Raw genomic sequence first — 17,558 nt, 5'->3', positions numbered from 1 at the left:
ATAAAAATAGGATTATTAGGCTTAAAACTATTCTTTGGCCACAGATTTTGAGTACTTACTAATATTTTGAATATTTATTAATGGCTGTCATGAAGTGCTTTGATTTTCTAGATCAAAATTTAGGTTTAATCAGTCATTTCTATGGAATTCTTTTTAATAGCCAAAAAAAAAAAATAGATAACCAAAATAACTGATTAGTCAGGGGGAAAATCCAACAGAAATGTTGGTACTGAGTTTGGATTTACTACAATAAAATAAAAAAACAAGAAAATAATACCAAGATTAAACTCAAAATTATATTCTTTTCTGCCACTCTTTTCAATTCACTATTCCCTAGCTGGCTTTATTTGGTTTTTAAATTAATAGAAACAACTTTAGATTTAGTGCTTTAGTTTACAATAAGTTTTTAAATATTTCAGGTCTTTTAATCTCTGTGACTACTGACCAAATAGGCTGTCCTGCCCCATTCATAAATAAAGTTAACAGAAGTTTGGAGTGGTTAGGTTAACTTGCTTGTGGTCCTGTACTCAGCAAGATGCAAAACTAAGACCCAAACTCAGGTTTATCTATTTAGATCAAATATTTACAAAACAAAATTGCTTCTATTAACCAAGATTATAATCTCACTACTGTGTTTTAATATACTTTTCAATGGCAAAAAAAAAAAAAAGAGAGACTTTAATCAGCTTTAAATAGTGTTTCTGACACTAAGAGATAAATAAAGGGTTGTTAACAAAGAGCAGCAGATGGCATCTGGCTGGCATGAGCCACGTTCTTGGATGAGTATTTGTTGTGTATCCTCGGGACACTGCATTTATATAGAGAGCCACTGATGTATGTACGACAAGAGCATCTGTCTATTTTCAGGGCTTGTTCTATATAAAGCCAGATTGAACTTTTGACCTAGAAGATTATACCTCTGCAAAAGCTACAGTAAAAGCCCTCAGTTTAGTCACCAGTTCCAACCCTTCCATCTGCATGTATGACACAGTAACAGTCCTTATACAGAATTATAATACTATATATCATTTGAAAATTTCATAAACATACATAATGTTTTTCGGTCATAATTACCCACAACTCCTCCCCCTAATTCCTCTCAGATCTAACTCCACTCTCCTTGCTACTGCGTTTTTAATTAGCAATTAAGAGCTATAAATGGACGGCCAGACAAGATAACTCAGCAAATGACTCAGACTTCAAACTTGATGACCTAAGTTATACTTGATCCCTGGAATCTACATTGTGAAAAGAAAGAACAATTCCCAAAAGTTTCAGATCTCCACATAAGTGCCATTCACACACAAAATAAACAGTTTTTTAAAGAGAGAGGTAAGTGCTTAAGAACCCTCTGTTACATCAAATCTATATACTTTATTATAAGTTCTATATTTGAAGATAGATCATTATGTGAGGACAAGACATAATCTAAAGTAGACATATTACTCCAAGAATAGACAAATAGCAAAGTTATAGTTCAATGAGAACCATGGAAAAGAAAATATTCACTTTAAAAAAAAAAAGATGTCACTAAAATGAATAGGAAAGTTGTTATATAACCCATACTCAGGGACTGCAGAATTTTTTATCATCATATTCTGCTTACTAAAGCAATAGCTATTAAGAATATTAATAAGACTATTCTCCCGGGGGCTGGAAACATGGCTCAGCAGGTAAGGGTGCCTTCCACTAAGACTAACCACATGAGCTCAATCTCTGGAACCCACATAATGGAGAAAAGAAACTACGGCACAACCGTGCCATGGCTTTCACATCCCAACGCAGTACACACAGATAAGTAAATACATGTAATAACAATTGTTTTACCCTTTGATAATGAGACAAAACAAATGCTTTTAGACTATTTCCCTGTTACCCTATGAAGAGGCAGAGATAAATTACCCACCTGTACAGATTCACATGCACCTAGTGTCAGCTCTGACAACTGAGGGTCAGAAGTACCCTGATGTTCACTCATAATCTCATAATCTTGAGGAGGCTGTAATTTTAGAATTACTGAATTCTTATGTTCAACCGGTCCTTCTTCATCACTGGAAACTACAACTAAAAAGGAAAATGTATTTTAAATGTGTCACAATAATGACTTAAAAAGAAAAGAACTTTCTAACTAATTATCTTTAATAATCACATTAAATTTATATATATACATATATATACATTTATTCAACTTAAGTCTAGCCTATTTTTCATGCTGTTTAGTAGCAGTTACATACAAATTCCATATGAGCATTATTACACAACAGCTTCCTATGGTCTTACATTGTAAAGAATCAAGGAATGTAAAGGTGACTAGAGCTGTGTGTAAGCAGGACACTCTGGGTATTGAGTGTCCTCAGAGATGTGCTTGGTCCTGTAGGTGTTACAGCTGAGAGGAAGTGGAGCTTTCGGGGTGGGGCCTAGCAGTGGACAATCCTCAGGTCACTAAACATCCTTCAGTCACTGGGGCTTTCAGAAAGGGACATGGAGTTGTCTGCCCAGCCCATTCCCTCTGCTCCCTGAGAATGCAATGCATGGTTTCACTCTAGTGTGTGCCTCCTGACATTGCCTGCTATCCAGAGCATCCACTAGAGGCCCAAAGCACGGGGTCCACCCAATCCTGGACTGAAGCCTACATAACTTTAAGCCAAAATTAATCTTTTCCTCACCTCTCTCTTTCAACTATGAACCAAAATCAACATTTTATACGTTCTCTCCTTTTCCTTTCTCTTTCTTTTGTGCAGAAGACTGAATTGGGAGTCATATAAATGCTAACCGAGCACTCTGCCACTGAGCTATATTCCCAGCCCAGTCAGTTTTTAAGTAATTATAGCAGGTTTTTTGTTACAGTGTTAGAATTAACAGATGAGTTTAGAAATTCTAGTTCTAACTATTTCGAGATCACTCTGAATTGTGCCCTAAGTCACATTAGTTCCTTGAAGAAGGGGGATTAAATGGCTAGAAGATAAAGATACAATCATTGTGTTCCCTGTAGATTTCTGGGTTTTTGCAGCAGGTAACTATGATTAGAATTAAGTACATCAAAATTGATGACAATAACCAAACTGCACTAAAACTCCACTTCAACGACATCACAATAATAACTGTCTTCCGAGAAGCACTTTTGTAATTACTGGGTTACTTCATGGTGAACGCTTTTCTTACTCTTTACTTTTACTCTGAGGCCTGGAGAGAGAGTGCACTGATTACGGCCACTTGCTATTCTTGCAAAGGCCCGAGTCCCATTCCCAGCAACAACATGGTGGCTCAGAACCATCTGAAACTCCAGTTCTAGGGAATCTGATGCCTTCATTTGGTGTCTGAGGGCATACATGTGGAAAACATACATGCATGCAAGCAAAACACTCATACACTTAAAATAAGAGGACTTCCTGTTTCCAAACTCTATCTGCCTACCCAAATCAGTATTATGAGGCTTATAAGGGAGCCACTGAGGATGCTCGTCCTAAGTTAATACTACATCTCCCAGAGGCGCAAGCATCCTACTGCCTGCGCAAACTCCGAGAGAAACCCGAGCTTTGAGTACAGCTTTGAGAATCTTTAAGAGTCTTTACAGTTTCTTTAACTTACTTGGCTCAGCTGAGATCAACAGCTGGCTCTCTTCACTGCTTCCACCCAGAGGGGATGCTTCTTTTACAGTCAACGCCTCACCCTTCACAGCCACGGAAGAATTCTCCGCCACTTCACTAGAAGCAGAGCTCTCCAAGCTTCTGTTGGGTGAAGAGGCCCTTCCAGAGGCAGCGCTAGCATCTGGCTCCTGACCAGCGGCGAATGAGCGCAGGTTGGTGGCCTCGCTCTCTAAAGATTCTGGCGTGAGTCCTTCTGGTGGTGCTGGGTCCCGGTGAGAGTCTTCACTGGACTCTTCAAGCTTACTGGAGACTGAAGGGTCCTTTTCTTCTTCTTTCTGAACAATGTTTTAAAAGTAAAGAAATTACATTTTTTTTTCCATTTGGTTTTCCTATGGCTTAAACTCAAAAGGAATAACGCAAAAATGTACTGTTTTTATAAGAATATAGACAGATAGCTACAAGCTATACTAAGTATGCTTGGCAGTGCACCCAAGTATGATGATACCAAACTTGATCTATTCAATCTGATGCCTAAATAATTGTTAAAGAGCCAAGTAAGAAAATTTCCATAGAGAATGGTGGTTCACAACACGTAGGAGGCAGAGACAAAAGTAGCTCTTGAGTTCAAGGCCAGCTAGGACTACAAGTAAGCAAGCAAGCAAGCAAGCAAGCAAGAAAGCAAGCAGGCAGGCAGGCAGGCAGGCAGGCAGGCAGAAACCCTCCTATATCACAGCTAAGTAAATTTAGAATGAGAAGGGTTTTTTTTATATTTTTATTTCCAAAAGTAGTAACAAAACATTGCTTTTAGTAAAAAAACAAACAAACCCTAAGAATTAACATAAAAAATTATGAAAAGCATTGCTTTCAACATCATTATTACTTCCTTATAACTCTAAATAACCCAGAGACACTACAGGATCCTGAATGACTTATGATTCAACAGAATCAGAAAGCTGCCTCTTCTCTTTCCTGAAAGACTGTAACACATTTTTCTTGCAAGCATCTACTCTGAATAAGCCTCAACTTTCTTCATTTGACAAAAAACCTCATGATCTAGAATCTAATTACTAGACTGTAGGAAAAAAAAATCTGAAGTGTTGACTGTGTGAGTTCAGAAAACACAGCTACAAGTATGTGACAGGTCAGGGAGAGTCACTGGGTCCTTCCACCAGAAGAGGATGCATATAAGACAGCCATACACAGAAAATAAAAATAAACAAATCACTTATAATTTTTTCTTTTATAATCTTTTATAATTATAGGTATAATAATATTCTAAAAGTAGATCTTTAGAAATAGGTGGTGTAGCCAGGCAGTGGTAACTTATGCCTTTAATTCTAGCACTTGGGAGGCAGAGGCAGACTGAGGTCTGTGAATTTGAGGTCAGGGTAGTCTATAGAACAAGTTCCAGGACAGCCAGGGCTACACAGAGAAACCCTATCTCAAATAACCAAAATCAAAGAAGAAAAACGGGAATGAAGGGAGGAAAGAAGGAAGGTCGGAAGGAAATGAGGGAGAGAGAGAGAAGTATCATACCAAAAATTATTACTTTTAATAAGTTCACTTTAAACATGTCAAAAATGGTAAATATGTGCTAATGATAAGAAAGGTCTGAAAGTAATTTCACAGAGCAAGTGAATTTGGTTCAGCTAAAATGGGGGAAAAACAGTATTTGATAAAAGCAGCTGTGCTTTTTAAATAATATACAATATTTTGGATTTGCTCCAATAATTATGCATTCTGAAAATAGGTTTTAGTATTTTTTAATAAAATGTGATAGGCTGACAAGATAGCTAAGCAGGTATAGGTGAATGCCACCAAGCTTGACAACCTGATCTGGTACACACAGAGTAAAAGGAAGAAACCAAGTCCCAAAGACAGTGAGCACACGTGCGCATGCATGCGCGCGCGCACACACACACACACACAGAAAGAGAGAGAGACAGAAAGAGAGAGAGAAAAGAAAGAGACAGAAACGCTCACTGTGCTGGAGCCCACATGTACAGAGAAAAACAAAGACACATGAGAGAGAGAGAGAGAGAGACAGAGAGAGAGAGAGAGAGAGAGAGAGACAGACAGAGAGAGAGAGAGAGAGAGAGACAGAGAGAGAGACAGAGAGAGAGACAGAGAGAGAGACAGAATAAAATAAATGTAATACAATTTAAATTTTTTAAAGTCTGCACAGAACTAGAAAGAAAATGAAAGAAATCCAGTAAATCAGAGACACAGTTAACTCATTTTTATCACAACACAAAATCATTTCCTATGACATTTAAATACGTCTACTTACTATATATTCTGTTGGCTTATCCAAAGAAGTCTTAGAATTATGAGAATCATGAAAATTACTTCTACCCCTTTTCTTTCTCTTCCTGGAAACTGGCGTATGGTCCATTTCCGAGTAAGAATATGAAGTATTCTTGTTGCTGGTCCCCTCTTCAAGATAGTCACAACCTTTATTTCCAGTATTAAAGTCTTTTAAAAAAAAAACATAAAAAGCACAGTTATGCCCAAAAAGCACACAACATCCCCTTTTTACATGAGTCTCCAGTAGCATCGAAGTTACTGACTACACTGTTCATTAACCAAAGCTCTATAGTGACGTGAACATAGAAAAGGTACATCCGATATAAACTGGCTCTGTTCTTTAGACAAGAGATGTAAAGACATGTTACAAATTTTATGGGAAGAAAATATCCTTTCATTGAGTAATGAAAATAAAACAACTAACCATGTTTTTTGTTTTCTTTTGTCTTGTTTTTTTCTATTTGGTACAAATACATTTTTGTTGTTTTTTGAGACAGGGTTTTTCTGTGTAGACCAGGTTATTCTGAAACTCTCTCTGTAGCCCAGGCTGGCCTCAAACAGATCTCCCTGCCTCCTGAGTGCTGGGATTAAAGAGTCTTACTAAAATATGGAAAATCTGTCTTATGCCTGTCTCCTGAGAGGTTCTGCCAGAGCCTGACAAATACAGAGGTGGGTGCTCGCAGCCAACCATTGGACTGAGCACAGGGTCTCCAATGGAGGAGTTAGAGAAAGGACTGAAGGAGCTGAAGGGGTTTGCAACTCCATAGGAAGAACAATATCAACCAACCAGGCCCCTGAGGGCTCCCAAGGACTAAACCACCAATCAAGTAGTACACTTGGAGGGACCCATGGCTCCGGCCGTATTTGTAGCAGAGGATGGCCTTGTTGGGCATCAATGGGAGGAGAGGCTCTTGGTCCCTTGAGGAAAGTGAGGACAGGGAGGCAGGAGTGGGGGCATACCCTCATAGAAGCAGGAGGAGGGGAGATGGGAAAGGGGGTTTCGTGGGGGGGGGGCAGATCGGGAAAGGGGATAATACTTGAAATGTAAATAAATAAAATATCCACAATAAAAAAAATAAAATAAAATACAATATAAAAAGATTTATTTTGTGGTCTATAATGTAATGTATTTCACAGATATTCTAGGGGCTGAACAAAATAAAAAATAAAATGTCTGTCTGTAAAATAAAATGTCTGTATTTACAGCCTTCACCACGCTGCTGCCACTCCCTAATGCCAGCGCCCACCTCTTGATCGCTGAGCTCCAGCAGAAGAAGAAGTGGCATTAAGGAAGGAGATGCCCACGTGGATACTTCATTCCTTCCTAGAATAGGGAATAAAATATCCATGGAAGGAGTTGCAGAGACAAAGTTTGGAGCTAAGACGAAAGGATAGACCATCCAGAGACTGCCCTACCCAGGGGTCCATCCCATAATCAGCCACCAAACGCAGACACTATTGCATACGCCAGCAAGATTTTGCTGAAGGGAACCTGATACAGCTGTCTCCTGTGAGGCTTAGCCAGTGCCTGGCAAATAGAGAAGTGAATGCTCACAGTCATCTCTACAGGATGGAACACAGGGCCCTAGCTAGAGAAAGTACCCAAGGAGCTGAAGGGGTCTGCAACCCTATAGGTGGAACAACAATATGAACTAACCAGTACCCCCAGAGCTCATGTCTTTAGCTGCATATGTAGCAGAAGATGGCCTAGTTGGCCATCATTGGGAAGAGAGGACCCTTGGTCTAGCAAACTTTATATGCCCCAGTACAGGGGAACGCCAGGGCCAAGAAGTGGGAGTGNGTGGGTAGGGGAGCAGGGCAGGGGCGGGGGGGAGGGTATAGGGGACTTTTGGGATAGCATTTGAAATGTAAATGAAGAAAATATCTAATAAAAAAATTTAAAAAAAAAAAAAAAAGGAAGGAGATGCCCATACCACGGCTCATACAAAGCACACTGCCCTAAAATCCACGGTAAAGCACCCAGAAAACAACTGGCTACAAAAGCCAATTGCAAGAGTGCGTCCTCTAGTTGACGGGTGAAAAAACCTCATTTTTACTTGTCTGATACTGTGGTACTCCGTGAAATTAGAGGCTATCAGAAGTCCACTGAACTTCTGATTCGGGAGCTCCCCTTTCAGCGTCTGGTGCGAGAAATTGCTCAGGACTTCAAAACAGATCTGTGCTTCCAGAGTGCAGCTATTGGTGTTTTGCAGGAGGCAAGTGAGGCCTATCTGGTTGGCCTTTTTGAAGATATCAACCTGTGTGCTATCCATGCCAAACTTGTAACCATTATGCCAAAAGATATCCAGCTAGCACGCCGCATATGCGGAGAACGCGCTTAAGAGTCCACTGAGGGGAAACATTTCATTCTCAAAAGAATTTTTCTTCCTGTTATCAGTTCTGAATGTTAGATATTTTTCCATGGGGGTCAAAGGTACCAGCGTATATGATTGCGAGTGGAAACAGAGGGGACAGAATCTGGTATTGGCGTTTCTCCACGTTCTTTGTGTGTGAATTGTTAATATAAATGCAAGATGTAAAGCATTAATGCAAGCAAAATGTTTCAGTGAACATATTTCACAGTTCAACTTTATAACAATTATAAATAAACCTGTTCAAATTTTCTGGACAATGCCAGCATTTGGATTCTTTTTTAAATAAGTAAATTTCTTATTGACGGCAACTAAATGGTCTGTAGCGTTTTTATCATCCAGTAGATTCCATCCACTCACCGTACTTTTCTAACTGACTTGTCCTGCATGCAAGTACGTGCTTTTAATGCTGTCTGTCTTCTGTGCTGCTCCTGTAAGTTGCTATTAAAATACATTAAACTAAAAAACAAAAGTCTGTGTAATTCACCACTATTTTTAAAACTGGTCACAATATTTTTAACTTAAAAGTAAAGGCACTAAAATTAAGAGTAAAATTATGATTGCTGTTCTTTGAAAAGAAGCCAAGCTGTCTTTCCTCAGCAACTCTCTGGAATGTGGTCATTTACAAGAATATAAACATGCTTGATGGTTTGTTTCTTCTTTTAAATCAAAACTCTCCCAATCTAAGTACCCAGTAAACCCACCGTTCTGCAGTGAAGACCTTCCTTTCTAAGTAAAAGCATCATTTTGGAAGCCTATGCCAATCACCCCTAAAATGTTTTGAATTTCAGTTTAACAATATACATTGCACAAAAATATCTTCCAATATGTTTTAATGATGGGTTTAAATTATTTTATTTTCTAAATCATCATCATGAGAACCAACTCTAATTTTACATAACCAAATCACAAAGCAAGCAACATTTAGTCACAACTTATATTCATTAAAAAATTACTGGCTTCAATTTTCCAATTTAAAAGAATAAAAAAAAAAAGAAAACTATTCTATTCCTCCTCCCAAGAAAATCAGCCAATTATCAACACAATACATTTTAAAACACAATAAATGTTAATGTATTACAAATCATCAAGAAGTCAGGTATATGAGTATGTGGGCAGTAAAACTTGAAGTCAGTGTACAGTTTTTAAAACGAAACATGAGGGCTGAAGAAATGGCTCAGAGGTAAAGCAATATGTTCAGTTCCCTGAGTTCAATTCCCAGCAACCACCCAGTGCCTCATGACCGAATGAGATCTGATGCCCTCTTCTGGCCTGCAGGCGTATACGCAGGCAGAACATTGTATACATAGAAAGTAAATAAATCTTTTTTTAAAAATGAGGCATGGAGAACAGGGGACATTCAGAAGAGGTGAATCTAGGAGAGGTTAGGAGGAATGGGATTGCATGTTCAAAATACATTGTATGACATTCTAAAAGATTGATTATATTAAAAGATCAACAACTTCTTAGCGTAAATGCTATATCAAATTATTAATTTCTAAACAAAAGTTTTATAGTAAAAGACTTAGAAGAGCCATGTGTAAGTGGGCACAGCTGTAATCCTAGCACTCAGGTGGCAGGGGCAGCCTGACTGCTGTGAGCTCGAGGCCAGCCTGGTCAACACTGTGAGACCCTGTCTCAAAAACAAACAAATAAAAAGGACTAATGAAGTTAAGGAAAAGCTAAAAACTGTATTTTATAGACTCCTACATTCAAATTTACTACTTATACAGGAGTCAAGCCAAAACAGGAATAAACTTATTATAGAGAGCTGGGCACTATAAAACCTAGGTTCTACTAATATATTATACACAATTTAAGGTGGAAAATATTTCTAGCAAATGAAATTCAAAAAGTGACAAAACTCCTGAGGATAAAAGATATTAAGCATTTCCAATATATTCTTACAGTAAAAGAGAAAATTCACAAGGCCGACTTATTTCTCTACAAAAGGAATACTATTCTTGTCGTCTACTTTAAAATGGCTTTGTGGAAAAGCTTTAAAAACTGGTATCGGAAAAAAATATATCTATTTCTCTATCTTTTTATTGTTATTTTGTATTTGTCTTATTTAGGATATATAGTAATGTATTTTATAATGAAAGTTTTAATCACAATTAGAACCCAAGAGACTTTTATACCTCATTTAAAATAATATCCATAGCCAACCATTTTCTGGAAAATTTTATGATTTAATTTTTCTTTACAGCTATGTGGGTTTATTTCTGGGTCTTTGATATGTTTCATTGGTCTAGGTGTCTGTTTTGTGGGAGTTCATCATGTTGTACCACAGTGTTTATCACGTGACTGTTGTATAATCTGAACTCAGATATTATGACACCTCCTGGCAGTGTTCTGCCTGCTGAGATTGGTTTAGCCATCTTTTGTGTTTCCATATTAACACTTATGAGTTACTTTCTGATACTGTGAAGGTCACTGAGTTTCAGTGGTGATTATACTGAATCTGTGTATTACTTCTGGCAATTTGGTCATTTTATTGTATGGTGTTAATTCCACTGATCCAGAATCTGGTGGTTCCAGTACGTATGACTCCATAGACTCATCTGTTTGAATGCTTGGTATATAGGGAATGGCACTATTTGGAGGTGTGGTCTTATTGAAGGAGGTGTGGCCTTGTTAGAGTAAGTTTGTTACTATGGAAACAGGGCACTGAAGTCTTAAATACCCAGTGTGAAATCAAATCCAGTTTCCTCCTGGCTTCCTGAGGATCAAGATGCAGAACTCCTTTAGCACCATGCCTGCCTGGGCACTGCCATGTTTCCCACCATGATGATAATGGATGAACCTCTGAAACAATAACCCAGCCCCAATAAAATGCCCTTTATAAGAGTTGCCTTGGTCATGGTGTCTCCTTAGAGCAATGAAACACTAAGACACAAAAGAAAATTTAAAGAATCTTAAAATAAAGTAAAAAATGGTAGCACAGTCTACTAGAGTTTCTAAGATAGAGAGGACAAAGTTGAAACAAAATATAAACAAGAGAAAGAGCTCCAGAAAACAGAAATATCTGGAACTAGAGAGAATCCCATACCACACCAAATCACTCACAAAATCTCAAATATGTAAAATGATACTCAGCTAGTTTCAAATATTTTTGACTAAAGTCAATTCATTTTATTCAGTCTTCAAGCCTCAACAATCAACTTTAAAGCTGAGCATATAAATAATACTATACTGGCTTTTGGAAGGGGACAGAGAGAAGACAAGATGCAGCCACTAGTGTCTCTCCCGGTTTAGATGGCCAGGATTCACCACTAGAGGATTTAGATTTACTATGGTTTATAAGATTAGGATTCTAGCTGTAGTGCCCAGCGACTGAGTTGCCATTGTTTCTGAACTAAGTTTGTGTGGTGTTTTCCTTCATGCGGCTGCTCACCTGGGTTCTAGAGAGAAAGGTATGGCGGCAAAGCATGGATTTGCCTGATGTGCACCCCAAAGGAATGTGGGAGTTTTGAAGCATGGGGATGGCATGGTAATGACCCGCCAGTGGGTACTTGGAGAACTAGGTGGAAAGATTTCAGAGCTCTGAGGCAGAGTCTCCACGAGATGAGAACAGGCTGGCCATTGCCCATCGGTGCCTTACCGGCAATAGTATGGATTCGTTTTTATTTCCCGCATGAGGTGGCGAACCAACATGCTGAGCAAGAATCCACTAGAAATGTAAGATTATTAGCCTGAGAGAGTTTTATTTTCTAAGTGAGAGCAAGGTAGTGCTGGGATGAGTCACATTGACTCAAGCACGGGAACCTTGAAACAAAGAAAAAGGGCTCTGAGGTCTCCAGCTGTGGGAAGGGGCAAGATGGCTGCTCAGAGTCAGCGAGCCGGAGAATGGAAGCTGCCTACATCTTGGGGCAGATATTGATTTAACTGTGAATTTATAATATTGGGATTATTTGCTTTTAGGTTAGATTTATATACAGATTCTGTCCGAATCATGTGGGGAATTTCGCCCACGGTTTGGAACTAGGACAGGGCAAATTAGTCACTGACTCCAAGTAGAGAGCGCAGTGATAATTACATGCGCTCTCTACTAAATGTCTATGGCTCCAGATAGAGAGCTCAACAGATGGATGGTATAACAGGATGACTGCTCTAGGCAGGCAGCTTAAAAACTCTCTGCTTCCTAAAGGCAGATATTAGTGAAAGTCTGAATTAATGGCTTTAAAGATGGTATAAAGATATACTGCTCTAGTAAGTCTTACAGGACATTCAAATCCTGTCTAATGTGGGCTCCAAGGGAATTTTGGGTTTAAATCCTGGTTTGACAAGCTACCTGCTTATAAGCAGGTATAGATAAAAGTGTGAACAAGTTGTTTTAAAGATGGTATAACAGATTTGCAAGATAACTCATATTCTCTGATGTGAGCTCCATGGGAATTTTGGGTTATTATCCTGCATGGCAAAATAGAAAAAGCTTAAGAATAGGCACATACAGTATTTTAGTTTACTTCATTTGTCTTGGATTGTTTTAATTTTCAAAATAGGTATGATTTTGAGTTTTGTGGTTATAGTACTTCTCTGGGAGAGAGGGCAAAATAAAGGTTTTTCTTGTTACTGGCTCAAGGATATACTGATTTGGGGAAAAGATTTTGTCTGTTATGTTTTTAGAAAAGGCGATTAGTGTCTATCCACCTTCCAGAGTTATATGGATCAGATATGATAAAGGGAGACTCCCTGAAGAACTAGCTTCCAGAGAATCAAACAAAAAAAGTTACCTTGATGATACTAAAATTTTGTTTTGAGATTTGTGTATTACAGAATATACAGCCTTGGTGAGTCTCATCGTCAGACATGCTGAACCGACCTGCCTGAACTCCTGACCTCTTGGGCTTTCAGCCAGATCCAGTCAGGACACAGACAGGCATCAGAGACTAAAACAATCGTTGATGTGGCCTTCTTAAAGCCAACCAACTCCCCTATTTTCCCTACTCTTCCACCCCATTTCAAGATATCTCAACGCTCATGTTCAGCTTAAAGAAGTTATAAAGAGTCACCATCCCAATTCCCTGGGCTTTGTGGCTATTCTAAGGTTGCCTTTCTAGGGAATTTAGAAATGGACATAATTGGAACAGGGAGGAAATTGCTAGAATTGATTATGTAGCCATAATCTCATATGGTAGAAACCCTTATAATTATTACTAAGTTAAAGTCATAATTTCTTATTTTGGTATAGAATGATTTTGATGTAGAATCAAGGTTTTCATTGATAAATTTCTTCTATTGATACGATAATTTTTAAAAGTATGAGGCTTAGACCCAGTCACCCTTTAACTGCTATTATAAACTGATCTGAGATGTTTAAGCCTATGAGTTAAGGGCCAGATAGAAAATTCGTGGCTCTGAGTTTATTGATAGGGTGTTTTTAGATATTTTATTTATAAATAGCTGAGGGTAGTTAACAGACAAAAGTCTAGATTACTCTACATAAATAGTTGGTTTTCAAAAACATCAGGAATCCACAGATGTGACATTTAATGTTATTTATTCACTTGTTGTTGAGATTTATCTGCTTCTAACAGCTCCCATTCGTGGACTCAAAGAAGCAGCTGAGCATCTCTACCTCCAGGTGAGGTAGTACTTTGTGGCTAGGTGGCCACTGGGCAGAAATTGCCTATCTCTCCTGCAGACCTGTACCATCCTTGAAAGGATACAAGTTACAGGTTAGGACAGCTTAGTTCTGCTGAGACAGATTAAGCTAGTCCTTAATAATTCCTGTTTTTCAAGTTCTGTCAGAATATCCTGGGCCAGAAAGCTGAAGACTGATTCTCCAACTTTCTGACGTACTTTAGGTAGGCAGCTGTCTCTGAAATTTGTCTCAGTTCTGGAAGCTATGTTAGGCTTCCTATATTTCTAGATAGCATTGGTCACTCTTGGATTTCTGACAGGGTTGAAAGACTACTTATAGTCTCATAGCCAAACCAGGCTATTTAACATTGAGAGAACATATTTGAGAAGATAGGTTTCAGATAGTATACAAGCTAAACCAGGACATACATCAGGTGTAGAATTGTAAGTCTTTTAAGTTAGGATAGATGACAGAGTGTTCTATTTAAATGACAAAAATGACAGACTGGTTATTAGATCTATCTTGTACTTTATAAATTACAAAATGGTAGTAATTATTTATATCTGAAATAAAAGTGGACCGAATGGGGGAAGTGCTGTGGATGGCTCTGGTGCTATTTGTATTTTGATGTTAATTCTGATTTCTCGGGAAGGGCTCTCTGGACCCAGGAATGAGTCGTGTACTCAAGTGACTTCTTGTGAACCTTCCCCTAATGAATAAAGAGACCAATCACTGGGCATTTGGGGGGTGGGGGCTGCCAGGTTGGAGAGAGGAAGAGAGCAGGCAGGAGAGAGATAGGGGCTTTTAGAAGGGACAGAAAGAGAACAAGATATAGCCACTAGTGTCTCCCAGTTTAGATGGCGAATCTGCCAGGATTCAGCACCAGAGGATTTAGAGTTAATATGGCTTACAAGATTATGATTCTAGTTGTTGCGCCCAGCAGTTGAGTTACCATTGTTTCTGAAAGTAAATAAATAAATAAATAAATAAATAAATAAAACTATACCAACAAGTTCCATATAGTTCATAAGAAATAAATGATTCCATTATATATTAACATTCTCAGTGGTTGTGTGGAAGCTTGCCTCTATAAAACAGAAGACCTTCTCTAGTAAGTGTCCTCAAAAACATTTCAGCTGGCTTCTAGTACTCACACAAGTTAAGTCTAGTTCCCTTTGTTTCTATGAGGTCTACTAAGAAAGCATTGTATGGGTTGGAGAGAAAGCTAACTGGCCATGACGACTTGTTACCCAACTAGGAGGCCACGAGTTCAGTCCCAAAGCCCATTTAAAGGTTAGCAATGGTCTTGCATGCTTCCTCAGCTCAAGGCGGGTAGGGGAAGGAGGCTCGCTCAGGCTTACTGACTGCCAGTCCAGGCAAAATATGCCAGCTCTGGGTTTACAGAAAAAAAGCCTGGCCCAAAAGAATAAGACAGAAAATAATAAGTGAGATCAGCGAACACAGAGAGAGAGATACAAAGAGAGATGGACAGACAATCTTTTAATAGTTACATTTGAAATGAGATACATACATTTTCACGAAGTATGAACAAAGAACACTTTTCTTGTGGATAGTCTAAAAATTACTTGGAAGACAAAATACCTCAACCTGCTTTAAGCTATCAACAATCCAAGAGACCTCAAAGGTGTTAATTTCACAAGTTAAGATAGTAAACTAGATCATTCCAGTTACCATCTGCACATAGAGCTGACCCTGTACCACAGCTCTCCATACAGAAATTCCGCCTGGAGAGAGATGGTCTCCCAGGAGTGCTGACACACAGGCTTACAGAAGGAACAAGCCACAGTCAGAGACATTAAGACCAGCTAACACCACAGATAACCAGATGGCAACAGGCAAGTGTAAGAACATAAGCAACAGAAACCAAGGCTACTTGGGCATCATCAGAACCCAGTTCTCCCACCACAGCAAACCCTGGACACCCCATCACACACATGCTCTACTATGTTCATAGCAGCCATATTTATAATAGCCAGAAGCTAGAAACAACCCAGATGTCCCTCAACAGAGGAATGGATTCAGAAAATGTGGTACATTTATATAATGGAGTACTACTCAGCTATTAAAAACAATGACTTCACGAAATTCACAGGCAAATGGATGGATCTAGAAAATATCATCCTGAGTGAGGTAACTCAGTCACCAAAGAACACACACGGTATGTACTCACTGATAAATGGATACTAGGCAAAGAGCGTGGAATACCCATGATACAACTCATGGACCACATGAAGCTCAAGAGGAAGGAAGACCAAAGAAGTAGATATTTCAGTCCAAGTTAGAAGGGGAAACAAAATAATCCACAGAAGTAGAGGGTGGGAGGGACTTGAGAGAAAGAGATGCATTTGAGGAGAAAAAGAGGGACAGAATCAGGTATGGAAGGAGATGGAGGAGATGTACAGAGGGTCAGGAAATTGAACAGAGGTGTGTAGCAATCGGGGATGGGGGACTGAGGGTAGCAACTAGAAAGTCCCAGTGCCAGGAAAGCAAGAGCCTCCTAGGACCCCATGGGGAGGACAGTAGCTGAAATAACCCACAAAGGGGAGGGAGAACCTGTGGAGACCATATCCAGAGGTTAGGCATGGTCCCCCAGTTGAAGTATGGGGCCACCCACCCATCTCCAAAATTTTAACCCAGAATTGCTCCTGTCTAAAGGAAATACAGGGACAAAGAGCAGAACAGAAACTGAAGGAAAGGACATCCAGAGACTGCCTCACCTGGGGATCCATCCCACATGCAGTTACTATTGTAGATATCAAGAAGTGCTTGCTGACAGGAGCCTGATACAGCTGTCTCCTGAGAGTCTCTACCAGAGCCTGACAAATACAGATGCAGAGGCTCACAGCCAACCATCAGATTGAGCACAGGGACCCTAATGGAGGAGTTAGAAAAAGGACTGAAGGAGCTGAAGAGGCTTTATCTGGCATCAATGTGAGGAGAGGCCCTTGGTCCTGTGAAGGCTTGATGCCCCAGCATAGGGGAATGGTAGGGCCATGAGGCAGGATTGGGTGGGTGGGTGGGGGAGCACCCTCATAGAAGCAGTATAAGGGGCAATGGGAGGGGGGTTGCAAAGGGGAAACTGGAAAAGGGGATAACATTTGAAATGTAAACAAATATAATATCCAATTTAAAAAAAAAAGAAAAGAAAAAAGGCAAGTACAAAAAAAACAAAAAGATAGTAAACTAGTTTTTTTTTTTTTCTTGAGTAGCTGGAATTTATTTTTATTACCTTTAATCTTTTTTTACAGTTGTTGTTTTCCCCGCTCCCATTCCGCCCTCAGACAGTTCTTCATTCCATTCCTCCTCCCCTGTCTCCAAGAGGATGTCCCCACCCCACCCCAATAACCCACACACATCCAGCCAGGCCTCCCCACTCCCTGGGGCCTCAAGCATCTTGAGGGTTAGGTGCATCTTCTCTGAGGCCAGACTTGGCAGTCCTCTGCTGTATACGTGTTGGGGGCCTCAGACCAGCTAGTATATGCTGCCTGGTTGGTGGCTCAGTACCGGAGAGATCTCAGGGGCCAGGTTTAGTAAACTAGTTTTTTATAAATTTTGTTTAAAAACTTGTAGTTATTTTTTAAAAAAATTAAAAGGAAAGGAGTCATAACATCATTAATTATGTACATTAAGAGACCTACAAAGAAATTTTACAAGTCTGAGATGTATTGACTTTCATATGTTCTA

General features: G+C 39.3%; 1 protein-coding gene across 5 annotated transcripts in view; it reads right to left on the bottom strand.

Annotated features, from left to right (window-relative positions):
* Positions 1-17,558, bottom strand: part of Senp7 (SUMO specific peptidase 7) — a 114,940-nt gene that overhangs the window by 33,423 nt on the left and 63,959 nt on the right. For all 5 annotated transcript variants that reach the window (XM_021185135.2, XM_029470363.1, XM_029470364.1 and 2 more), the window contains 3 exons: positions 5,878-6,062; positions 3,589-3,922; positions 1,907-2,064 (listed from right to left, as the gene is read on the bottom strand). In XM_021185135.2, the coding sequence (XP_021040794.1) occupies positions 1,907-2,064; positions 3,589-3,922; positions 5,878-6,062 (677 nt within the window). The remainder of the gene's footprint in view (positions 1-1,906; positions 2,065-3,588; positions 3,923-5,877; positions 6,063-17,558) is intronic.

This window comes from Mus caroli, chromosome 16, assembly GCF_900094665.2.
Source record: "Mus caroli chromosome 16, CAROLI_EIJ_v1.1, whole genome shotgun sequence".
NCBI lineage: Eukaryota > Metazoa > Chordata > Mammalia > Rodentia > Muridae > Mus > Mus caroli.
This window is presented reverse-complemented; position numbering and strand designations above follow the sequence as displayed.